The sequence below is a fragment of the Sebastes fasciatus genome, chromosome 2 (assembly GCF_043250625.1).
Source record: "Sebastes fasciatus isolate fSebFas1 chromosome 2, fSebFas1.pri, whole genome shotgun sequence".
NCBI classification, from domain to species: Eukaryota; Metazoa; Chordata; class Actinopteri; order Perciformes; family Sebastidae; genus Sebastes; species Sebastes fasciatus.
This window is the reverse complement of record NC_133796.1, coordinates 18576746-18603405: the sequence shown is the minus strand read 5'-3', so window position 1 is coordinate 18603405 and position 26660 is coordinate 18576746. Positions and strand designations below refer to the sequence as shown.

General features: G+C 40.6%; 2 protein-coding genes across 3 annotated transcripts in view; one reads left to right on the top strand and one right to left on the bottom strand.

The window, feature by feature from the left end:
- The window catches only part of itsn2b (intersectin 2b), a 37709-nt gene extending 26077 nt beyond the window's left edge, over positions 1-11632 (bottom strand). For both annotated transcript variants that reach the window (XM_074612598.1, XM_074612605.1), the window contains exons 1-5: positions 11350-11632; positions 2467-2540; positions 1113-1205; positions 717-780; positions 391-578 (exon numbers count right to left, since the gene is read on the bottom strand). In XM_074612598.1, coding sequence (XP_074468699.1) covers positions 391-578; positions 717-780; positions 1113-1205; positions 2467-2473 — 352 coding nt within the window. In that variant the 5' untranslated portion in view covers positions 2474-2540; positions 11350-11632. The remainder of the gene's footprint in view (positions 1-390; positions 579-716; positions 781-1112; positions 1206-2466; positions 2541-11349) is intronic.
- Positions 11633-14582: 2950 nt separating this feature from the next.
- Positions 14583-25461, top strand: gcfc2 (GC-rich sequence DNA-binding factor 2). Its single transcript, XM_074612586.1, has 18 exons — positions 14583-14999; positions 16201-16302; positions 17369-17560; positions 18034-18288; positions 18479-18579; positions 19165-19316; positions 19453-19636; positions 19968-20091; positions 20215-20266; positions 20476-20573; positions 20764-20963; positions 21065-21209; positions 22159-22280; positions 22490-22566; positions 22904-22970; positions 23103-23249; positions 23882-24018; positions 24939-25461. The coding sequence occupies exons 1-18, from the start codon at positions 14681-14683 to the stop codon at positions 25069-25071; spliced, it is 2607 nt and encodes an 868-aa protein (XP_074468687.1). The 5' UTR covers positions 14583-14680; the 3' UTR covers positions 25072-25461.
- Positions 25462-26660: the final 1199 nt, after the last annotated feature.

Genomic DNA, 26660 nt, shown 5'->3' with positions numbered 1-26660 from the left:
CCCTTTGAAAATGGCCATGCCAGTTTTTCCTCGCAAAGATTTAGGGCAAGTTTGAAGCGTTATTTAGCCTCCATCCTAGTATGACATGGTTGGTACCAGTGGATTCCTTAGGTTTTCTTTTTTCATATGATGCCAGTATCTTAACTCCAGCTTTAAAACTGATTCCGCGACAACCAAAAAATCGCAGGTTGCGTTAATGCGTTAAAGAAATTAGAGCGGCGTTAAAACGAATACGACAGCCCTAATGCATTTACATCTTTTAATCTACACATTTCTTTTTGTGTTCAAGGCTGTGCCTGTTGATGCGAATGAAACATTCATTGTGGACAGTAAAGTTCCTCGCTAACTAACTTCCACATACAGTTTATAATAATAGTAATAATACTGTACCATAGGCTGGGTTGGTCAAGGACGAGGTGGGGTTATTGAGGCTGGGAGCGTGCACTGGAGGCTGCTTCATGATGATTGGCAGTGCTGAGGGAAGCTGTGTGCCCTGGAGTTTTAGCTTTATGAGCTTCATAGCGATGGAAAACTCCAACCTGTCCATCTTCCCATCTTTATTCATGTCAGCCAGAGTCCTGAGAGACAAGAGGAATAACAGAGAGAGTTACCAGTTAAGATCTTGTGCTTCAAGTATAGATTTAAGTGAAAACTTCCAGAGACTTCCCATCACTCAGAAATGTTTGTGTGAGTATGAGAGTGTGTGTGTTTCTCACCATATCTGAGCCAAAACTGAAGGAGGTAGCCCTGATTGGAGTAAAAACTTCCTTGCCTGCTCCCCTACAGAAAGAGACAGAAAGGGAAGAAACACAAGAAAATTGAGATTATCCTGCATGCAAAACGGAAAAATGTGTCTGCATACAATACATCATTATCACTATACCTACAGTATTTGTGTGCCTGTACATGTGTGTATATATTTGCCTTATCACCTGAGCATGTCAACAACATTTGTTAGAATAGCTACTTCTATTTACATGCGCCTGTGTGTTATTGGCTGAAGGATGTGTCCTGGTAAAACGGCATTATGAAATGTACTGGCAGGGAAATCACTGTGAGCGTGATGCAGCAACAGTCTGTGTGATCATAACGTGCGTGTTGGTGTTGTCTACCTGAGACATAGCCCATTGATGGGGAGAGGGTGTCAAACGTCTGATCATGTTTGTCCCTCTCCTCTGGAGAGATCGCCCATACACTTGGACCACCTAGAGAGAAAAAGATCCAAGTGTCAAAGTGTGAAGCATCAAACATGAGACATAGCCATTCTCTTTAGATGAATGTCAGCCCTGTCACCATTGGTGTGTTCCAAGTAGAGCTGCAACAACTAATCGATTAGTTGTCAACTATTAAATTAATCGCCACCTATTTTGATAATCGATTAATCGGTTCGAGTCATTTTTAAGGGGAAAAAAACCTCAAAATTCTCTGATTTCAGCTTCGTAAATGTGAATAATTTCTGGTTTCGTTACTCCTCTATGACAGTAAACTGAATATCTTTAAGTTGTGGACAAAACAAGACATTTGAGGACGTCATCTTGGACTTTAGGAAACACTGATTTGAACATTTTTCCAAATTTTCTGATATTTTATAGAATAAACAACTAATCAATTAATCGAGAAAATAATTGACAGATTAAGCAACAATGAAAATAATCGTTAGTTGCAGCCCTAGTTCTAAGAAGCAGAATTATCTCACTTTGATGAATAAAAGGAGATCTATTTATATCAGTATGCGTATGTGAGGGAATTCTGGGTTAGACTGAGTAAACCTGCTCCTTGAACAGGCCTGCGGCTGTTTTACCTTCTCACAGTTTAAATAAATCACACAGACAACACATAAATCTGAGCAAAGCCGACAAGCACACACGTTACATGATTACAAACATGTTAGACACACACACACACACACACACACAGATGAGATGAGAGAGAAGCCAGAGGCCAGCCTCAGTGGCAGTCAGGAGTTGGGAATGCACTGATATTGACAAAGTGATAATGAAGCGCGGTGTTAGTGTGTCACTTTGTTCAGACAGGAGGGCAGAACAACACTGTCACTGAGGCTGACTACACATCAGTGTTTAGTCCACGGTCCATCAGCGGACGCAGTGAATGGACAGTTCACTTCATCATAACAAAACATACACAGGTCCTGTAACTTTAGTCCTGTCACTGGCACCATAAACACGGCTGGTGTCAAAACATGGAAAGAAATGGACTTAATAATGACCACAACAAAATGTCCTAAATGTAGGACTAAAAGTACACTGGTCCAGGGAAGGGCAGTGGAGCTTTTAAGATTAAAACCTCAGTCATACAAACAGTGAGAGACATAGTGTGTGTTCAGCCATACGTACGCATCGAACTGGGAATTATTACTAGAACTAGCAATGTGTTGGCCTCAGCAGATCTGCAGAGCCAAAAAGCACACAGCACTCTACACACGCACACACACTGCAGTGGTCTTACCATTCATATTTGCAGGTGGCAGAGTCAGAGAGGGGGAACTCCCGGCGGCGTACTCAGCTACTGCTCGCGGCCATCTGCAAAACACACAGTCACAGCCCAGTCATCAGTCAGTACTGCAGCTAAGACTGGACAGTGGTGTCACTGAGAGGAGGGAGAGAAAAATGAGAGAGAGAGAGAGAGAGAGAGAGAGCGAGAGAGCGACAGAGAGCGACAGAGAGAGAGAGAGAGAGAGAGAGAGAGATTCTGGTCAGTCAGCAGAGTCAAACAGGGCTCCTCCTGTTCTTCAGTCAGGAGCACTCTGGGCCACGTCCCAAAGCTTTTAAACTACTGGGACATGTTCCAATACTATCCACACAGACCATAGTAGTGGACAGACACCAATACTACACAAGCCGGACTGATAAACCTTCATAACAATGCATTTACACTCACTACCCAGATATATGTAAACCCCCTGTTCAGTACAATGTTGGACGAGTTAAAAAAATACCGGTAGCGTCCTGGTGTTAAGCAGACATCAGTTTTACTTCATAACAGCATTGTGATGTTATAGTTTGTACTGTGGTGGGCAAGATTTTGAAGAATTGTTTTGGGTTATCATTTATTCATTGTAAAGCTTTGAGTTTGCAAACTTAGTACAAGACTAATGGTGTGTTCCAATCCGCATACTTCTGTACTTACACTCACTACTTTGAGTGCATAAGTGCGTTCCAATTGGGAAGTACGGCAGTGCATTTACCCGGATGTTGCACTCAAAACAGTCAGATCGTTGAGTGTGGAACGCTGGACGCTTTTTTTGTCGAGGGACCAGGGTGATGCTAACTTCCAGGTTGGCCCACAAAAATACATCATCACTGTATACCACTCTATTTGGTCATAAACAAAACTATTGGACAAATTGACATTTTCAGATGATGGTGCTGGATGAAAAGTCAGAGGATCGTCACAGTGATTTCAACTGATCCATGAATGTAGTAACAAATGTCATGGCAGTCCATCCAATAGTTGAGAAATCTCAATCAAAACTGCAATCCATCCAGCAGTTGTTTCAGTTTAAACCAAAGTGGTGGACAGACAGACCGACAGTTTAAATGATTTCATAACTGCCTTCCTGTCACCCATGACCACTCATTTCTTACAGTATATTACATTATGCTTTAAACCTACTCTTGTTGAGTCAAGCACATGCAAAGCAAGTGTGGGAAAGCAGCTGCTGTCGTATTAACCTATTTTATGTAGCGGGAGGGCTCACTTCTACTGCAGGGTTAACAGTTTGTAAGTTTTAAGTGATTAGTTACTACATTTAGTGCAAGGGTGGACGTGTATGTGTCTCCGTATTTCTCAATTTTCTTTGATAACTGTTGTCAAGATTACTGCAATAAAGATTTCTCAGCAGTGTGGTCAGATGACAAAGCCGGTTAACTAGTAAGCTAGAGAAATTTGCCGATTTATTATGAATTTTTGTATTTTCTGTCAAGTAATTAGAACACATTTTCTTTGCATCATTGTTGGGATGGTTAGGAGGATTGTGGTTGGTCACAACATGGTAAATATACTAGACTTTGTGTCTAGACTAAATGTACCATATACTGTATGGGCTCTGTGTTGACAAAAGACCAATTTGCCTGCATATTTATAGGTCTCATCTGTGACTGCAGCGCTGTTCAACCTGTTGAAATACAGCCAACACAAACTGGCTTGTTTAGATCTAAAACAGTGCTTCAGCGTGTGATGGAAAGTATGAACCTTTGCTTCAATACAGGACAGAGAGCAAAAGGCCACGTGTTCAATGAGAACTACATTTTAAGCATTTATTTCTTAAACAACTGAATGTATGGAATCTAACATCAAGAACAAAACTAAATTTATTTTCATGCATCTTAGTTGGGGACGCTGTGAATCAGATTCTTTCACATTCATTTCATGACTGGCGTGCTGAACACCTGCTTCCTCCACGACTATCTCTCGACCATCAGCTAGTCAGACTCACATGATGTAGTCGGAGGAGGAAAAGGAGGAAAGAAATTCCAATCTTTCTTCTCAACACTTCCTGCTCGGTGACCCACAGACACAAGCATTTCCTCGTCCTACGTCAGTTTACAGGGAGTGATCGTGGATTTTTGGCAAAGCGGCGGCTTTGATGTCCCAGGAAATATGAACTAGAGTCAGAGCGAGGGTTGGAACTGGGGCAATACGGGAATTACAGACTGAAGAGGGATTTTCAAGAAGATAAATGACTGATCGCTGACTTGTCTGCTGATATGAGCTCATGAAAGAGAACATGAATGACATAAAGAGAGAATCAAAGAGAGTGATAGTGTTTAGTTTCTGTGAGCGTGGTCGGATCAATACTCTCACAAGGGCAGAGAACAGCAAGGGAGGGATAAGCTACTGCCTGCCATCTGGCGCTCTCCCTCTCTCCTTCTCCTTCACTCCTCCTGGATCAAGTCCTCCTGCTTCATCCTCCTCCTACAGCCTGCTTTGCCTTATTCTCTTTCATTCTTGTTCTTCACTTGCAGTCTTATTACAGTATGAGAGTGTACATATGGAGACTTCCCCCATTAAGAAGTCATGTTGCAGCAGTCCCAACAGAGATACAGCAAGACTGCACTACTTGCAGTAGAAAAACAAAGAAGTCAGGTTACCATTTAGTTAAGTACATGGATTATTGAACTAGTTGGAGCAAATGCCACGGCCATGAACTCAGCTAAAGACAATTTCCTGCACTGCACTAACATTTACCATCATGTGAAATATAGAGCCTACACTGACCGACCAGTTTGTTTTATGTACTAAACATAAACACACATTTTTAGCAAGGATCCATCACATTTGGTCATCAAGGAGTTGCAGCAAAATTATTTTGCATTTTTTTTATACTTAAATACAGGGCTCAACAATAAGGATTGCCAGCTTGTCCGGGGCAAATAAAATGCCACCTTGGGCTAGTAAATCTAGCAATTCCCATTGGGCTAGCGGTAAAAAAGAATTACCGGTAAACACATTGTTTTTTTTCCGGAGCTGATGATGGAAGTAACTAAAGAGAGAGCCATCTTGCTTCCTTCTCATCTCTGTTGAGAGCTGCACATTCGCAGTATCGATCGGGCACTCACAAGAAAATGGCGATGGGTAAAGACAAAGTTTATGAGCTGAAGTACAAGCGGGCATTTCAATTATCCAGGAAAGGAGGAGTTTAGTTGGGTGGCGTTAGAGGATGTGGACGAAACTCCAGATTAATTTACCTAAATAAAGATTAAACATGACAATTAACTTTAGTCCTTGTTGTTATTTGATGTAAAACTGTAAAATAAAAATTGACTTTGGGCAAGTATATTTCTGATGTTGACCCCTGACATGATTAACATGTTAATCTCAACAGACGCCTGACATCTCAGGTGTTGCACAGTACAGTAGTGTAAACAGTGGAGTTTGCTAGACAAACTGTATTGAGTCCTAATGCTGTTTCGAGCTCTTTTTGTGCATATTGCCCAACACAACTATTTGCCAATAAAGGATATGAGTGATAAGCTGACATCAGCCATTCAGTATTGGTCAGGCTCTAGTTGTGGAGTGTAACCTCTGGTAATGTAACACTCCAGAGTGACAGAGAGGAGTCTGACTTTTCCCGACTGGACGGCTGCCTGACCAACTGACCGACTGACTTGGCTGCTGCAAGTGACTGACTTCAGTGGTAGACTCACTCAGCTTTGCAAACCTCATGCAAATCCTTTCTGAGGGTTCCACCTACCCTAGAAACTACTTCAGCTGTACTTCACCTGTGATGCATGCAGGAACTATTAAAAACCACTAAAAACAAGGTTATAAAATACACTCCAGGCGACAGGAAAGTGGCTGTGAATGAAAGCCTGACGCATTGTTTTGATAGCGTTACAGTCGGCACCATAGGGAGGGAGACATAAGTGACGCATTTACAGATTACACAAAGTCTTAATTTTTTACATAAGGGTTTGCATGATCGCCAAATTGGCTAAGTGAGAAAAACCTTTTCAAAACACACTATGTAGTCAGCACACTACATCCTTGTAATGAATAGAGGCCGGCAACTGGAAGCAAGACTTTTGTATTATCAGTATTGTAAAACTGGAATACAGTTTGATAATTCTTGGACAGAATAAGACTAAGATTGCACTGTGTTTTCCTACTTTTCAAGGTCTGGCCCAATGCTGAATTATATAATCCCATCCTGGTGCCCACACATGCACACTCACAGTAGTCCCATAACTGTTGTCATGGTTGAATACATAAATAGATATATGACTCATATTGGGTCCTAACCTGTAGTTTATAAAACAGCTCTTCCGCAGTCATTGGGAGGTGTTGGGACATCAGCCAGGTGTAAATGCAATCTGTACAACGTGACCACATTCTTAAGAGAAAAAAAAAAATCCACAGAGGAAGTTGAAAGGTCAACAAACTCTGCCTCTTCCCACAAGCTCAAGCAAGCCCATCAAAAAGCTACAAGGAGAAGCAGCAGCTCGCAAGTCTTCCCTCGCAAAAACAAAAAGAGATTCAATAATGAATGACTCGCGTCCATGGCTTTGCTTCCTTGACCTGAGACGCGTCATGTTTGTTGACAAGTCCGCCAGCTCTGCCTAATTAATTTGCATATTTAGAATTTAATCACAATACGGGCAGAATTAAGATAATGAGAATGCTTATTAATACCAGATCGGATGTCCTTATCCAGAGAAAGAAACACCACACTTCCTCAGAGTGTGGCTATGTCGGTCAGACCTCACCTGCTTCAGTTCTGCTTTGGTTCCTGCTGAAAGTCTGGGCCATTTCTGTCTCTCCGTTAGTATATACAACACTGAAAACTGTTGGATAAATAGCCCGGCTGTCCTGTCCCTGACACTGGCTGCTTCAGTAGCAGCTTACTCTCTTTCACTCAGAGTATCTGTATGTGTCTGTTAGTGTGCACTTTTTACACTGCACCTTGCTGCCATGTATACTTTTACATTGACAGAAGGAAACACCGAACACAATGAAGATCCAGACAGAGATGGATGACACTGAGGAAAGGATGTTTTACAATGAACCTTTTCTCATCTCTTAATCCCTTCACTTCCTCATTCCCTAAATCTCTTTTGGACAGTCCTTTTTTCCTTTCTCTCTCTCTCTTCATGTGTTATTATATATCCATGTATGCCCCTGAATCTATTCCCTTCCAGTTGTGTGTCCCTGACCTGTCCTCATCACTACTCTGTTCTGAAACAAGCACTGTCTGTTGTTCTAGGAAATTATTGATTTTCAGCCAGCTCGCTCGCTGACCTCACACCAATGACATCAACTCCATCCAGATGACTCTCCCTCTCTCTGTGTGTTTGTTTCCATGTACAGTAAAATTACCCATGCTCCAGTCCTATCCATCACCTTTATCACTCGTTCCCCTCTCTTCCATGTTCTTACTTTTTCCTGTCTTTCTGACTGCTTCCCACCGTACAGCTAACTCTTCAGCTGGCCTCTTCAGCTGACGCTCACACATTCAGAAAGTGCTGCAAAAGGCAGTTTGGAGTGTTTCAGATTGGGTTTGATTAACACTGTTTGCAGTGCTGTGTTTTGTTTTCTTAAGAGGCAAGGCATGCCTCTCCCTCCTTTAGTCTGCTTTGACCCGCCCTAATAAATCAGGAGGATGTGGCAGGACTGGAGAAAGTACTCTGATAAATTAAATTTATAGCGTGAACTAGAATTAAAACAGGATATTTCTGGTAGTATTGCGCGTGTGTTTCCCCTCTATCATCTTCACTGAAGCTTCAATGAAGAAGATATTAAGGAGGAGGAGTTGAAAGGCTGGTTAAACCTTAAATCTGATGAATAAATTCCCTACCAAACCAACACTGGGCCTGTCCAGAGGTGCTCTCTGTTATTGTAATGCTGCAAAGGCTGCAGATCGCACATGCAAGAGTGGTGATTATCTCAAGTAACACGACAGCGATGAAGAAAACAGGCAATTCAGCTTATGATAGCCATACTGATAATATTACTAATCATCCATCATCTGTAACCGCTTATCCTATTCAGGGTTGCGGGGGGGCTGGAGCCGATCCCAGCTGACATTGGGCGAAAGGTGAAACTCATTTGTCATATTGCCTTGAGGATGATTCAGCAAAAGGAAAGTATGCGAACATGGAGATCAAAACCAGGTTGATCAGTTTCCACTACTGTGTTATGCAATAATAACATAATTACAGTAAGGTTCCACAGAACAGCGGATACTCCCAATCCTGTGGCAGTCTCTTCAACATGTATTGTCCAACTGAATTATTACCCTGCTCACTGTACCGAAACATCCATTCTCTCTGTATCTCTCACACAAGTGGCTCTATGGCCCTAAGCTTCACTGTAGAGGTGCAACTTTTCAGTCAGTTTATCAGTGTCAGCCAATGGACATCAACATTACACCTGTTAATATCAATGATGCATTCATTTTGTGCTGCTGCTGCACTTGACTGGATGTTTTTTAAGCATCAGCCTGCTGTGTAGAAAAATGCAGAGTGAAGTCAAATTTAAGATTTTTCCTCATCTAAAATGAAGTGATTTGTGCTCATCTCCTGCAGTAAATGCAGACACTTGGCACTGATGAAAAATAAAATAAAATAAGGAGAGGTGATAATAAATCTGCAGTTTTGGGTGTCTGCAGTAAAACCTGCAGTAGGCAGAATGTTTTTGGCATCATTAGGCAAAGATTCTATAATAACCTTTCAGCATATATGTTCTGAGAGATAACTAGACTTCTGCACCTCCTCATGGCTCTGTTTTCAGGCTTTAAAAAAATCTAAAGCCTGACTTTGGCCAATCACAGGTCATTTCAGAGAGAGCATTACTATTGGCTGTTCATTCAACAGAGGCAGCTGTCAATCACTCGCAAACTCCGATCAAATGGTCAAAGTTTGCTCCGGCTGGTGGGCGGTGATTGGTATTTCCTCAACTGATCTCAACATGGCTGCCGGGTCACAAACTTTCTCATTTTACAGCTAAACAGTACACTACAAAATGATTCTGAAAACATTTGAGGAGAGAAATAGGTATTACAGAAACAGAATATTGACTCATATTTGATCAGCGCTGCACAGTTTGACCGTTTGATCAGAGTTTGCGAGGGATTGACAGCTGCTCAGAGACGGCAAGGCTCCAGCTCGGCTCTGATTGGTTGTTTTCCTCCGGTCTGTGAAATCTTGCAGGCGCCATTAGGAGCACCGGAGGACACAGAGGCACATGATTGTTTTCAGATTACCTGTCTCATGCAGGATATAGTGACCGTTTTATAAAAGAAAAAACTTTTTTAAATCATATTTGCTCCAATTCTACCCACTGCTGCTTTAAAAGGGACCGTTTGTAACTTCTAACACGTATAAATCAATCCGAGTCGGTGTCCCATGCGTGCTCGTATATGCTTCCTCGCATATGCGCGCTCGCGTGAGGCTACGCTGTTCAGACAAGACTCCCAACACAAACTACACGGAAGCACCAAAACCTCAAAGTTATATCTAGTGAAGCCCGTCATGCAAAACAGTGTTGGCCGCAGTCGGAGGACAAGGGGGAGACCGTAGCTTTGGTCTCCAGTGCTGGAGTCTCTGTTGTACTCTGCTCCTCTGCTCCTCTGCTCCTTTGCCTGCCTGCTTGCCTTCACTCAGCTCGCTCCACCTCACGTGCATGCGTGCACACTACACACTGCAGAAGACTTCGTAGCTCTGAGAATATCTATTAAATGTACAGTGGACGTTTGTGCAGAAATAACTATATATAAATATTACAAGCGCGTGCCCGACGCTTACTTTCGTTGACTTAGCGGCCACAGGTGTCGCTGTTAACAAGCATTTCTGATTCTTACAAACAGTCCCTTTAAGCCACACAAATATAGTATGTAAACTCCACTGGTGGTATTGCAACAAAATAAAAAAAATATTAGTAATCGCTGAAATTACCCTGTAAATTATTATTTATCAAATATTGACAAAAAAAAAATTGTGTATTTAATGATGTTGGAAGTGATGCTTAGTTACTGGTGACAGAACAGGAAACCCACTTATGGGACAATCCAAAATAGGCCAAAATTTCAAAACTAATATAACTGAGCACTGCTTCTCTCTATTGTGGACCACAGATTTTATTTTTTTATTTGTATTTTATGTAACCTTTATTTAACCAGGTTAGTCCTATTGAGATTAAGAACCTCTTTTCCAAGGGAGACCTGGCCAAGACGGTCAGCAGCAAGAACACAAAGTTGCAGACACAAATAGAGATAAAATACAATTCACAAACACTAAAAGCACTAAAATTTGCATTAAAAGAGAACTATCTAAAGACAAATGGGGGGACAAAAAGGAACTTTTCTGGGAGTCAGCTGTACAACAAGGGAAGCTAAAAACATTGGCATGCCATAGAGTCTGCTTCTAAAGCCTTCATTTTAGATTTAAACATATTTAATGATACCAGCTCCTTGATTTTTGGGTCATTTTGGGACTTTATTTATAAACTGAAAGTGACTGGACCCTCCCTCTGTCTGTCTGGACAGTATATAAACCTGAACCATAAACTGATAGAGTAACATTCCCAGCTCACTTGTCACCAGCAGCTCGGTGTAAAAACCTGCCTGCAACCTGCTCAACTCGTTTCAACCGAGAGACACCTGCAAATCTGCCTTTACAAGAAGAAAGACCAGCTAACATGTAGTGAAACCATAACTTATAACGTTAGCTAGCTAACCTAACTCCCATCCCAGCAGAGCACCATCACCGCCCTTCAAATACTGATATATATCAGATAAACTAAACACATATTAACAGACGAAACAGTCCAAAAAGCTTACGTGAATCCTAAAAGTCGTGTATAGAAGCATTAACGTAACAGTATTAAACTTACATGCTTAGATAAGCAGTTTCTCTTCGCGTGCCTCTCTGTCTCTCACAGCGGCCACACAAACATCAACTTCCTCGCTTCCTCTGGGCCTGAAGTTATCATCCACCCCTTCTTCACGGTTCTCCGGACACTCTGCGACGCTTTATTATCCAAACGAGAGCACTATTTGCTGGATAAATGTTAAAGTTTGAGCCAGCAGCGTGTGTAAACTCAGAGAGAAGAACCTGTTGCTGCTGACAGCTCAGTGTGTGTCACACACCAACAACATGGCTGACAACAGACGAGTGAGCGGTGAGCTGCGAGGCTGTTAACGTCTCCACTGAGTGGGAGGAGAGAGAGAAAGAGGGAGGAATACGAGTTGAACAGATGGGGAAGGAGAACAATTGATGGGAGAAAGATAAGGAAGACGGCAACACAAGAACTATAGTCTTTTTATCCCTCATTTTGAAGTCCTACATTGACTTCAGTTAACGTCGCCTTGGTTACAAACTGCTCTAACCGTCGTCTCAACTGAATATTATTCCTATTTAAAGGTCCCATATTGTAAAAAGTGAGATTTTCATGTTTTTTATATACTATAAAGCAGGTTTAAGTGCTATATAAATACTGTGAAAGTATCAAAAGGCTCAATATATGGAGAAATACACACAGACCGTATTCAGAAATTGTGCGTTTGAAACAAGCCGTTAGGATTTCTGTCCATTTGTGAGGTCACAAATATACAATATTTAGATCATACATGGTTTTAAACATAAACATTCTAAATGTGTCCCAGTTTATTTCCCGTTGCAGTGTATGTTAATGATATCAGCTGACAGGAAGTACACATGGACCCAAACTGTTGCCTAGCAATGCAATTCCGTTGCAGTTCCTTTGAAATTAGCTAAAATGGAGCGTTTCAGACAGAGGGTGAATACAGGCATATTCAGGCAGACAGTACGAGGAAAATTAAGTTTTTTTTTAACATTACAGCATGTAAACATGTTCTAGTAGAAACACAAAATACAAGTATGAATCTGAAAAAGAGCACGATATGGGACCTTTAAGATAAGATAAGATAAGATAAGATAGAACTTTATTAATCCCGAAGGAAATTCTTGTGCCAGAGATTGCTCAAAAATACAACAACATTACAACAAGTTCAATTGTATAAAATAGAAAAAGTACTATTTCTAGCACCAGTGCCTAATAGAATAACAATTAAGTAAGATACATTTAGTAAAATGAGTAAATAAGATAAGGTAAGTAAAATAAAAAAGGTAAAGTAAGCTAACAAACAGAAAAATAAGTAATATTGCACATGTTGGACATTAATATTGCACACAATGAACAGTAATGTTGCACATGAGAATGTAATCAATGTAATGTAATCAACTAGAAACTGTCGAACATGTACTGATACACTGCAGGAATTACAGTATCCAGAGGAATCGCCTTTTACAGTCACTAAGGAAGGCAAAACATCAGGACTTTACATTGTCAGGTCTCTTGGGGGAATACAGCAGATAACATATATACTGTGAAATTATTCAGTTTTTAAGAGACACTGATTTAGTTAAACGAATCTCGAGTTTTCCTCATTATTATTATTATTTTTTTATTATTATTATTTTTATTTATTTATTTATTTTTTGTTTCTGCACAATCTCCTGTTCCACACTCCAGTCCAGATGGTGGCGGTAATGCATCTCCAATAAACACCAAAGAAGAAGGAGAAGAAGGAGAAGAATTGATGGGAGAAAGATAAGGAAGACGCAGCACAAGAACTGTAGTCTTTTTTTTTTTCCTCATTTGAAGTCCTACATTGACTTCCGTTAACATCACCTAGGGGTGTGTTCCAAATCACATACTTTTTATTTTTACTTTTAGTACATACTGCAGCTGTGCAGTGTTGCATGCAATATGCATAACATTGCGCCTTTAGTACGTACTGTGCGTTCCAATACCCCATACTAACCTACTATTTAGTATGCCAGAAAAAGATTTAGTATGTCCCAATACATAGTATGTCAAATGCAGTATGCCAAAACTACCAGGACGTCCTACTACATCCAGTCTTATTTTGCAGTATGCAAGCCAGCATGCTTTTCTGGCTATTCTGACCCACAATCACCTGTGCAGAAGGGATATATGAGCAAAAGGGTCAAAGTTCAAGTTGCAATGTTATGACGAAGTAGTATGTCCCAATTGTATGTATACTGCATGAAACAGTACGTACTTTGTAAGGGCAGCTGCAGTACGTACTAGAAGTAAAAAGAAAAAGTATGCGATTTGGAACGTAGCCTAGGCTACAATGTGTTCTAACCGTCGTCTCAACTGAATATTATTCCTATTTAGAAGATGTAGTCTCGATAAGAAGGGCCTAGCTAGTAAATTGTAGAGCCTACATTACAGTTCACTGTGTGTGAAAATGTTTTCCAAAATAATGTCAAATTAAATGAAAGTGGACTCAGTTTTCTTCACAGTTTGATTAGCCCCCTATACGCAAACTACATAGCCCATAGTGCATTGCGGCTGCTTCATAGTGATGTGTTGGTCACGAACGAGCTGGTTCAAAGAGCCGGCTCTTTTAAGTGAACGATAAGAGCCGGCTCCCGTCTGAGAGCCGTTTTTTAAATTTTTTTTAATTAATTAATTCAAGGCAGAATGATAGGACGATCTACTCCGCACCACGGGCACTCCATGCACTGACTGTGACTGAATGTTGTGTTATTGACGCCGTGCAACCGATCAGGTTATTACATACGAGGATCACACCATCAAGCAGGGATGGGCGAGAGGGGCGGGCGGGGGTGCGCGCCGCACTGGCGGTCTACAGCTACAGAGCAGGAGGGAGATGAGGAGAGAAAGAGAGAGGAGTGCGGTGCGGTGGGGTGCGTTGCGGTGCGTTGGGATGTGTCGCTGCGGTGCGCTGAGGTGAGTTGTGGTGCGGTGCGGTGCGCAAATAGCAGACAAGTTGAGTGACAGTCGGAAACGAAGCAGCATGTAAAATTACGATATTCTGGAAATTATAAGGTTTAGTATAGTTATATTGAATAATTTAAGTGATATATGTGCACACATACTAATCATAGGTCGCTAAATTTGGCTGAATTATAAAAGGCAGAAGTGGTAAAACGAAGAGCCGTTTGGGAGCCGAAAGAGCCGGCTCTTCTTGGTGAGCTGAGCCAAATGAACCGGCTCACTAAAAAGAGACGAAATTCCCATCACTACATTGCGGCTGCTTTACCTTTTTGCGACGTTGTCAAGCGATTTCTGACGTGACGTACCGCGGTTCAGTCCGTCCTAGCAACAAACCAGCGTTTCTTCATGTAAGTTTAGTTAGTGGAGGAAAATGTTCAATAAAAAGCCCCGGAGGAACTTCCGGCAGAGAAAAGATAACTCCAGCGACGAGGAGGACGAGCCGAAGAGCAGAGAAGACGGAAAGGAAGATGAGAAAGCTCCGGTAAACGCGGTAAATAAGCCGTTGAAAGTGTCCCAGAGCCGCGGTATCACCTGCAGCTCCAAGCGGGAAGAGACGCCTCCTGAGCCGGCCAGCAGCGACAGAGAGGACGGGGAGACGCTGGAGGTGACAGAGGACAGAGAAGATAAAGACAAATATGGGTTTAAGGAGAAAACAAACTCCATCCTCAGTTTCTCTGAAGACAAAGAAGGTAAATAAGTCTGTAAATGTGACGTTTTGAAAGTCAATATGTTTCAAAGACGGACCCCAAACAGACGTTTACTCAACGAGCTGTAATACGAAAGTAAATAATACATTTGCCTGAAGTTGCCAGCAGGAATGAGGCTCAAAAGAAAAGATGTATTGACAGAATACATTTAACCAGATTTGTCATTCATTGCCAGTTCACAGGGATATTATATTGATATATTGATCAATTGATAAGATAAGATATTCCTTTATTAGACCCACAGTGGGGACATTTGCAGTGTACAGCAGCAAAGGGGATAGTGCAAAAAAACAAGTAAAAAAAGAGCTAAACAAAGTGTAACAAAATATGAACCATTTAAATAGAAGGAAGTATAACAATAGGAGCAGTATATACAGTATTGACAATAAACAGACTATTAACAAAATTGCACAAGTGGAAAATGATATTGCACAGTGAGAATGAATGAAATTCCACCTGAAAATATCAGGTTAAAGTCAGTTTTTGGTGTGTAAGTGGTCTACTGGGAGCAGTGCTGGTTGTGGAGTCTGACAGCTGCAGGAAGGAAGGACCTGTGATAGCGCTCCTTCACACACTTTGGGTGGAGCAGCATGTCGCTGAAGGAGCTCTCTAGTGCTGAGATGGTGTCCTGCATGGGGTTGGAGTCATTCTCCATCATGGATGACAGCTTAGCCATCATCATCCTATCTTCCACCACCTCCACTGTTTCGAGGGGGCATCCCAGGACAGACCTGGCCTTCCTGATCACTCTGTCTAGTCTCTTCCTGTCCGCAGCCGAGATGCTGCTGCCCCAGCAGACCACTCCATAAAAAAACGGCTGATGCCACCACAATGTCATAAAAGGTCTTCAGGTGTGCCCCCTGCACTAAAAAAAGACCTCAGTCTTCTGAGCAGGTGGAGTGTGCTCGGGCCTTTCCTGTAGAGTGCATTTGAATTGGCAGTCCAGTTCAGTTTATTGTTCAGGTGAACACCCAGGTACTTGTAAGATGTCACCATCTCAATGTCCATTCCCTGGATGTTCACCGGTGTCGGGGAGGAGTGTGTGCGTCTGTGGAAATCCACCAGCTCTTTTGTTTTCCCTGCGATATTACATTGTCTCCATCACCTCTGTATTTGAGGGGTCAATAGGGGCTCAACAGCAAGTTTTGCTCATATATCTCTGATTTTGTTTGTACTGTCTTAGTTGAGGAACCAACATTTAAGCTGAAGAAGTCCTCTGATAAAGCTGTGCTGTTCCAAGTAAGAAGGAAGGAGGCTTCACCTGCCAAGACCAGCAAAAGCACAGGTAGGTACCTAACCTGACTAGACTACCATTCTAGAAGATCACTATGATAGATGTTGCATTACGTACACAAATCTTAGGTTAAAATACAGTATACGTACACTAAATACATGTCAGGTGCCAGCTTATTAAGTACATCTAGCTGACACTAATGAAATCTAATGTCTATCAATCAATTACATTAAGAAATAACAGGAATAAAAACATAACATATCATAAAATCATAAAAAGGTACATAAAAAGCACAGGAAAAATGTCACAGTGCTACTAGGTATTAAAAGCCAATCTAAATAAAAAAGTCTTGAGCTTAGATTTAAAAAGTCCTAGGTCAGTGATGGTGCGTATATCAGGGGGTAACTTGTTCCATAGATTAGGAGCAGCGACAGCAAAAGCACGATCACCCAACAGCTTATACCTCGACCTTGGGACTTCTAAAAAAGGTTGACCCAATGACCGCAAAGCCCTGTTATGCTCGCGGAGAGCTAAAATCTTGGACAGATAAGGCGGGGCGAGGCTGTTAATGGCTTTAAAAACAAACATCAAGAGCTTAAAATCGATTCTGAAGCGAACTGGAAACCAATGGAGCGAGTAAAGTACAGGGGTGATGTGTTCTCGTCTGGAAGTGTTAGTTAAAAAGCGAGCAGCAGCATTTTGCACAAGTTGGAGGCACGCGATATTCTGTCTCTCTAATTCTCTAATATTTTGTCCACACCATTTATATAAATGAGGGCAGACTACATGTTGTAACACCAATCAGTGTAAGTAATTGTATATTCAGATGAAATACAGGTGGTTGTAGTATAATTTGACAAATGCTTATTTATGAATTTGTGGAAAAGAGTGGAAAAAGCATTAGCATGTCAGCATAGTCAAAGGTCTTGTGTAGAGGTATATTGCTTTTGAAAAGGTGCCTATACAAAACTCTTACTTGTTGAAAATGTTTTAGGAGTGTCAGCCTACAAACTTAACACGTCTTAGTCATTGAAGTAATAGTTAAGATTTTGATTTTACTTCAGTAATTATCTAGATAATAATGTGATAATGTTGGCCTCCCATTCTTCTCTCTCAGCCCCAGCACTCAGAGGTTTCCCACCATCTGCTTCTCCCAGGCAAGATGATGACAGTCAGGCTTCACCACGTGCTCTGCACCATAATGATGATGACGATAGCGATGATGATGACAATGACAGTGATGAAGGTGATGCCAGGTCTCCCACAGCTAGCTCAGCCTCAGACTCCAGCTGCCCTGCTACTAAACCAGGTATGTGTTTTTGTGTGTGTATACTGTATGTGTGTACTGTGTGTCAGAGATTTAAAAAAAAAAAAAATTCTTTTATAAAGCCACAGATGGTTGTTCGTGTGTGGATGATAAAGGTTTTAGAAAAGACAAAATCTACATACAGTATAGAGGCTACAGGTTCCTACAGCACAGATAAAAATAATAGCATTCTTCTTATTTTCCGTATGCATTGAATGTCCTATTATTACTACTAGTGAGAAAAACATACAGTACACAATCTTTTGTCATCATTTCCAGCAGTGTTAAGAAGCCAACTTTCTGTTGCTACTGATTTGCTTTTATTATTGTTTATAATAAGTAGTATCCTGCTTGCTATATACCTGCATCTGGTCTGTTTGGTGTGAGTGTGTGTATAGGATTGTGTCAACAGTTGGTTTGTCCATACATGTTCCTTGTGTATACCTGCATTTATTTGTTTTCGATTTGTCTTACAGTAGTCATCCCTAATGCAGAAGCGATCAAGGCAGCCAAGTGGCAGCGTCGTCACGGCACTCGAGCCCCAAAAGAATACATTTCTCTGGGTAGAGACGGCCACAGCTCCGCTGGTAGCACCCCGGAACACTACAGCAGGGAAGATGAAGAGGACAGAGTTGATGATGATGATGATGATGAGCCAGATGATCATGAGAGAAGAATCGAGTTCGCCCCAAGATTGAAGAGCATTAGGGAGAGGATTGCTGAGAAACTTGGTATGAGAGGCAGGGAGAGATTATTGTATCGGTGACATCTAGCTTAACATGGAATTGGCATTTTGTGACTGCTTTTTCTATAAGCGTGTGAATTAGTATAACTGTCAAACTATTGTAGCAACAGAATTATAGTAAAATGGCCTGTTGTTTGCACCAAGTGTACTATTTTGTATGTTTGTGTGTAATCTAGGAGAAAGTGATGCCAGTTTCTCAGGAACTGAAGAAGACGAGCAGGAACTTTGGGAGGAGACACAAATTGAGAAGGGAGTCAAGAGACGGCCAGGAGGACAGGTAGGAAGAGATTGAAATAGCCCTCTTATAGGGCTGTCGCAATAACCACAATATTTTCAAACCAACCGCAGGAGATGGCAAGCAAAAAACCGCTGCGCCTCATTGCCCTCCTTTGTTCTGCATTTAACAATAACATTATTTAATTTGTTTTAAAACTGTCATCTTTGTCATATAAAATGCAACAATATACCTCATAATAGCCCAACAATAAGCTTATTTATACAGCCCTGAAATCAGGATAAGTGAAGCAAAAAAGTTGCACTATTACCGCATATCACACTGTTGAGCCAATCATTATCACCGCAGGGGAAATTCCTTCACGGCGACAGCCCTACCCTCTTAATCTTTTTCCCATATTTTCTTAGATTATTTTTTTTATGTTTTAAGTTTAAGTTTTCCTCTTTTTCTAGTATCATTTTTCTGTGTCGCTCTTTCTGTTTTGAACTTTTGTCCCATGTAGTGTAAAATCTGGTGCTCTCAAATGGCAGAATCTTTTTCTGAAGACTCAAACCTTCCATCAGTGTAACTACTCCCCTCAGTACGGCAGCGTTGACATCCTTCATCCTTCTATTTTCTTCCTCTCAGAGCCCATCTGGCAGTGAATCCAGCAGCTACAGCTACAGCAGCAGTAGCAGCAGGCGAGACAGACGAAAACAAAAGAAGAGATCAAAGGGGGTCAAAATCCCAACTCTTCCTTCCATCAGTATCTCAATGGTCAAGAAAAGGATCACTGCAAAGTAAGTTTTCTCTAGCTTTATTTGCCTTAATGTCGCACCACAGCATCAATTAGACATTATATATTACACATTTACACTAATCAAACAAGTACCTGTGTATTCCTTTCTTCACACTTCACCTCTTTCTGATTTATAGACTAGACTCCCTGAAGGAGGTGCACAGTGCACGGCAGGCAGAGCTGAGGAGGATGGAGTTTGACGTTGAGAGCGCTAAAACCTCCATGGAGACTCTGGAGGAAAGTTCCTCAGAGCGACAGCTGAAGTTTTACAGAGCCATGACCCTCTATATCCACAACCTGGTGGAGTGTCTACGGGAGAAGGTCAGAAATTAGGAAATCTGTTCAGTCCATGTCCGATGTTAACTATCATATAAAAGCAAAAATGTCAAATAATTAATAAAGTTGATATAATAGAATCTTAAATTGTACTTGTCCAAGTGACAGTAAGAATTTTTAAACACATTTTACATAATACACATGTTTGATCTCTCTTCATTTAACGCTCTCTGTCATAATCAGACAGTTTTGTCTAACAGGAACAGTTTTATCTCTACTTCTTGGCAAAAATATAAAACAATTGGAAGCTGCAGAATTACCTCCCTTCTGAAGACAGACCATGGTAATTTGCTGACTGAGGTTAATTTGTTGACAGGTTATTGAGATCAACTCACTGGAGCTTGACTTACACGCTCTGCTGTCCGACCACATGGATGCACTGTTAGCGCAGAGACGACAGAGCATCAAGGAGCAGGCTGACCGCCTACAGCAGCTCAGCTGTGAGTAACATCTGTGTGTCCATGTGTCTGTATTTGCATTTGTGTATTCATACAATATGTCTCAAAATGGTCTCCAGAAGGAATATTGACATTAACTGGATTTTTTTCATCCCATTTTTTTAGATAGCACAGATGAGCAGAGTGGAAACTCAACCAATGGACCAGAAACTCAAGGGTGAGTGTCATAAAAATAACATTTGTTCATGTCTTTTTTTTTTTGTTTATTTACTTTGTTCATATATTTAATATATTCTATACATAAACAACAAGATTGCTGTAATAGTACATTAGAAATGCTTACAAAATGAGAGGGATGTACAAGGTGAAATAGCTACTACACTCTACTCTACACAAATATTTGTATATTTGTCTGACCTGTTGCAGCGAGGCCGACTCTGGTGTTAAAGCTGAAGAAGATTTTGATATTCCTGAAGACACACAGCCCTCAGCAGAAGAGGAGGAGCAGCTGCAGAAGAAGACGGGTGAGAAGGAATTAAATCTGTTCAGCTCTACACCTGTTCAGCTAAAAGCTCCAACCAGACAGCTTTAATATTATAAAGTGTACTTTTTTAAAATCCTAAGTAGAAGAAAACAGAAGTCAAGATTGAATTAATTGATCCCTTGGTTGCTTTTGTCTGACTCTCTTTCCTTCCCTCTCTGCTCCCTCTCCAGCTGATATCCTGTTGACGTCCCAGGCCGTGTTTTCCGACGTCCAGGCCGAGTTCTCCGACGTCAAGAAGATTCTGTCCCGGTTTGAAGAGTGGAGAGGCTCTTACTCTGACTCTTACCACAGTGCCTACATCTCTCTGTGTCTGCCCAAGTTGTTGAACCCCATCATAAGACATCAGCTACTGGCGTGGGACCCCCTAAAGGTACACTGTGGACACAAACACAGAGACTAGCACATACGTACACACAGATGCCACAACACAACTTCTAACATTATGTGTCCAATGTAATATGTGTGTTTCAGGAAGATAGTGGGGACTTTGAAAACCTCCCGTGGTTCACAGCCGTGGAGACCTTTTGTCATGGGCATGGCCATGAGGAGCTGGAGCACATAGACAGACAGACACTGTCTAATGTCATAGAAAAGACTGTCCTACCAAAAATAACAGGTAACCCACTCACTTATGTATGCTACATGACTTTTCCCTCTCTCATTCACACACTTGTACCTATCCACCACCAAAATGAGCCATATTTTCAATAAGAAGTAATATGTTAAAATTAGGTCTGTCAAAGTTAACGCGATAATAAGGCATTAACGCAAATTCATTTTAACGCCACTAATTTCGTTAATGCATTAATGCAACTTGCGAATTTTAGGTTCTAGCGGGCTCAGTTCTAAAGTAGAGTGAAGGAGCTTGTCAAGAAGGAGGTTAAATAACGCTACAAACTTGCGCTAAATTTTGGCAAGGAAAAACTGGCATGGCCATTTTCAAAGTGGTAAATGTAGTACCTGTGAGGGTTTCTGGACAATATTTGTCATTGTTTTGTGTTTTTAATTGATTTTGAGTAATACATATATACATACATTTGCATAAAGCAGCATATTTGCCCACTCCCATGTTGATAAGAGTATTAAATACTTGAAAAATCTCCCTTTTTAAGGTACATTTTGAACAGATAAAAAATGTGTGTTTAATTTGCAATTAATCTTGAGTAACTATGGACAATTATGCGATTAATTGCGATTAGATATTTGAATCGATTGACAGCCTTAGTAAAAATGCAAATGAAAGAGCACATAGTGATTGGTAAAGGCTGTATGATTTTCTTGGAGAAAAAAATATATATTTTTACTAGTTGCTGTACCTGCTCCTTATTTCTATCCTCTTTCTCTAAGAGCAACATGTTTCTTATCTCCCTCATCCCCTCTGCTTCCTGCTCTTCCGCTGCCTGTTCAAGTAACAGGGTGCTTCTCCACAATGGAAAGCAGGCTAGCATCCCGTTCTTCTTAGTGATTTATCATGTTTGAACCTCATCAGTCAGTTTAGGCCACACATGTGTCAAACTACAGAAACATCACATTCTCTTTTCTTTTTTTGCTCTGTCTTTGCTTAGCCTACGTGGAGCTGGTGTGGGATCCCATGTCCCGCCATCAGTCAGTCTGTCTCTCTGATGTTTGTCACAGACTGAAGGAGGACTATTCCATCTTTGAAGGAGAGCAGAGTAAACCGGTCAAGGTAAGGCCAACACTGACACATAGCTGTCAAACACTCAAACAATAAGCCCCAAGCTCTACAGTGATTTTAGAAACCCTAACATCTAACAATTAACATATAATATGAAAAACGTTAACATACAATATGTATAAAAATACAATAACGTGCATGTCAAATACACAGCGTATGAAAATGTCTGTGTTAACGATGTATATTTATGTCCCATGCAGGCATTGAAAGAGGCTTTGATCGGCCGACTGAGGAGCTGCGTAGATGAAGATGTCTTCATCCCTCTGTACCCCAAAAAGTCAGTTTCTTTTCTTGCATCTTTTAGTTTAAACATTAAGTTATTATTTGAATGAATAACCAGGAGAAAGCAGGTATGACTTCACCCCTGTGTCATCCTTGTTGAGGACGTTTCTCTATCCACTAGCCCATGCTCTTACACGTTTACTACAATGAAGTCTCTTCTTTTCCCTGCATACAGTACAGACTATCAGTGTGTTTCTGCTTAATCATTAGATCAAATTGTCGACCTTTAACTTTGATATATTCTTCAAAGATCAGGTCAATCAAAAGGGTGTCAAATTACTTTATAATGGTATTTTCAATCTATTATTTATGCTGTTTGTTTTTCTAACCAGGCTCCTAGAAGACAGGTTGTCTCCTCAGTGTCGCTTCAGGGATCAACAGTTCTGGACGGCCATAAAAGTACTGCTCTCTTACAAATTTGTTTTTTAAAAAACACTTCTGTGCCTGATATTGTTTCAGTCTCTCCAAGTGGGGAGTTACATTTTTCCAGGCTGCTGTTTGTTAATCATTGTTGTTTTGTGTTTATATTAGCTACTAGGTAACATGGGAAAATGGGATTTGCTGCTTCCTGAGTCTGAATTGAAGGAACTGATGTTGGACAAACTGCTGAACCGATACCTGATGATCACCGCGTGCAGTCAGACACTCGACCACAATGCTGTCCATGCATGCAGAAAGGTGTTTAAATTGATCATTTTTAATGTTGAATGTGCATTTTTGGTACCCCTCTATGCTTGATCTTGATAATGGTCTGGCTGTTTGTCGTCTATGAAAAATGTAGAAGAAGGTCCGCACACTGTAGCTCTCTTTAAGTGCAATTTACTGGCACATCTTAGTTAACGATGTTTCGAGCAGATGCTCTTTTTCAGACTTAATAAATCTGTGCAGAGACGCCATCTTAAAAAGTAAACGCTCGGCTTGATGTTATTCGTATGAGCTGTGAGGTTCTTATATTATTGATTGATAAATGTTTGTATATGTATTTTTGTATATATTGTTGTATATTATGTATGTACTGTATGTGTTTTTCTTAATATACATGTAACATTACCTGTGATTATATGTGGGATATCTGGGTTTACTTTTAAGATGTTGTTTCTGTGCAGATTTATTAAGTCTGAAGAAGAGCATCTGTTCGAAACGTCCCTTACTAAGATGTGCCAATACAGTGTGCGGACCTTCTTTTACAGTTTTCATTGCTGTCTTCTACTGGTCCAGCACCGACCTACTCTGGTTTTGGATGTGCGTGACTACTTCACATTTTCTTGCTTAACCTCACACTACTTGTCTCTCTGTCCCTCTTCCTCCAGATAGCAGATAGTCTGCCGCTCTCTTGGTTCAAAGGAGAGGATACCTGTTTGCCTCAGCTCCAGAATTTCAGGAACCACCTAGTTCAGAAAGTTCACACCTTCTGCAAACAGCAGCCTGCTGAAGATCCAAACACCAGGTAATAAAAACAACACATTTCCGTAAGAAAGAAAAAGATTTGTGAATTGTTGTAAGGTCAACTTGGTCACAGTAAAATGGAAAAAAAAGTCTCCTTTGTTTTGTACCATGTCATTAAGTTTATCTTTAAACCGCTAAGTAACTGCTAAAATCCAAAATCTTACTTTTGATACTTTTATTTATTGTAAATTGTATGTTTATGGATACATGACGATGCACCAGCAGTTGGACATAAAAGCTGACTCCCTATTGCCCCATCCTGTGACATCTGCAGCTAGGGATGCACCGATCCGACTTTTTCAGTCTCGATACCGATAGCGATACCTGGGCTTTGGGTATCAGCCGATACCGAGTACCGATCCGATACCAGTCGTTAATTAATAATCTGTATGCCTCACTGTGTGGAAGTGACTGGGATCATTCTTTATGTCTAAGGCAACATCCGGCTTGACTTAAACATTGCTTTCTTAACTTTGTAAAACAAAATATAACAAATAAATACATAGATATAATATTAGTGAATTGTTATTTATTATTAAAATAATAAATCGTGCACCAGCAACTTGGTACAAAAGTTTTTATTTATTTTTATTTATTCAATTATATATTGCTCAAAACTTAAACAGGAATTAAAACTCCAGTATATAATGTATATAGTATATAAACATAGAATTGAATTGAATAGATCGGCCCCATTCACCGATACCCGATACAGCTATTTGAGTCAGTATTGGCCCGGTATCCGATCTGGTATCGGTGCATCTATCTGCAGCTTCAGTGACACAGGTGACAAAATGTGACAGAATTAATTTAGTGGTTGTCTTCATAAATTCATGCAGATATCACGATTTTTCTTCAAACATTTATACCAACACACAACTCTCTAACTCTCTTGTGTGCCCCCCCCCCCGTCTACTGTAGGTCTTCTGTGGTTGAAGTGCTGCAGATTTTGAGTAGAATCCGGTGCAATGACTCCATCATGGCGATAGCAGAGAAATACCACTATGAAGATGCCATCTACTCTCACCAGCTGCTGAACCAAGAGATCGTATGAAAAACAGACGCTGTGGGATGGATGGTGAATCAAATGGCAAACATAGTAGTACACTGTTATTTTGAAAGCAATTGTCAAAGACTGTACTAGTGTGAACTAAATCACACATAGGAAAAGCCATTATGTCTTATGGTGGATAGCCACTGCTAATCAGACCAGCTCTTTGGCCAAAACACAGAATGAAAACAATGGATACAGTACTGTATATAATAGTGTGTGTGGAGCCAACAAATGGTAAAAATTTCTTGTTTAACAAAGGAAACTGCCAAGAAAAATTGCGTGGGGAAAATAATTCACCTTCCTGCCATTTTTTAGTCATGAACAATTTCCTGTCTGTTTTGTACAAATCACTGTATTTTTATGAATAAATATTTGAATTTTGTTAAAATATATATTGTTTTATTTAAATTCTACTTCCTGCCATGTCAAAGGCTATTTACACATTTACACAAACATTTATTTATCGCAAATTAATAGCAAAATTTTCTATCTGTTCAAAATGTACCTTAAAGGGAGATTTGTCACGTATTTAATGTTCTTATCAACATGGGAGTGGGCAAAATGCTGCGTTAAGGCGATACTATCGCATTAACTTTAACAGTCCTATAATATATACATTATAATCTCACTTTGAAAACAAGGTCACGGCACAGCAACTTTTTTTAATATGTTCTTTATATATACAAGTAAAATGGTTATAGCCCCTGTCACCATGGAAACCAACAAGGCAGTTCAGCTCTTTTAGGTTAAGACAAAGCATTATGAACCAGTATCTTATTTAAGTCAACTCTAATGGCACAGTCATAGAAGAGGTGGAGTTATTGGCATTAAAGGATAGGATATCACTGTTATCATGATCTGGATAGGAGATGGATGAGATTAGATAGATTTTCGCGTGAAAATCTTTAATCTCAGCAGTAGAAAATATTCTGCTTTGACTAACTACTTCAAGTTAATATTCTGTTATTTACACAATTTACCCCAAAAGGGTCTAAAAGTCCAACAAATTCAGCAACTCAGCTTGTCATCACACCATGACGATACAGTGACAAGTGATTTTACTAATACAAAATCATTTTACTACCCATCACAAAGGCAAATTATCACAGGGGTAACCTGAGTTAGTGTTTGTTTTGTTTCTCACACTCACACACACACACACACACACACACACACACACACACACACACACACACACACACACACACACACACACACACACACACACACACACACACACACACACACACACACACACACACACACACACACACACACACACACACACACACACACACACACACACACACACACACACACACACACACACACACACACACACACACACACACACACACACACACACACACACACACACACACACACACACACACACCAGTAAAGACAACATTTCCAGTTACATGGACTGAGGCAGGTATTTCCATCAACAAATACAAAGTCAGAGTTAAAGTCTAACAGAGGATGGGTCAGAAGAATTATTGTTTCTCTGTACATCTACCATACATTGATTTAACCTTCAGGTCTTCCCAGCCCTGTGCAGGTAAAATAAGGGTTGGACGAGGCCATAA

Excerpts from the sequence above, each read along its gene's own strand:
- gcfc2 (XM_074612586.1), top strand. The coding sequence starts at position 14,681 with ATGTTCAATAAAAAGCCCCGGAGGAACTTCCGGCAGAGAAAAGATAAC. Across the intron at positions 18,580-19,164 it reads AGAGACGGCCAGGAGGACAG|AGCCCATCTGGCAGTGAATC; the intron begins GTAGGAAGAGAT and ends TCTTCCTCTCAG. Across the intron at positions 20,092-20,214 it reads CCGCCTACAGCAGCTCAGCT|ATAGCACAGATGAGCAGAGT; the intron begins GTGAGTAACATC and ends CCATTTTTTTAG.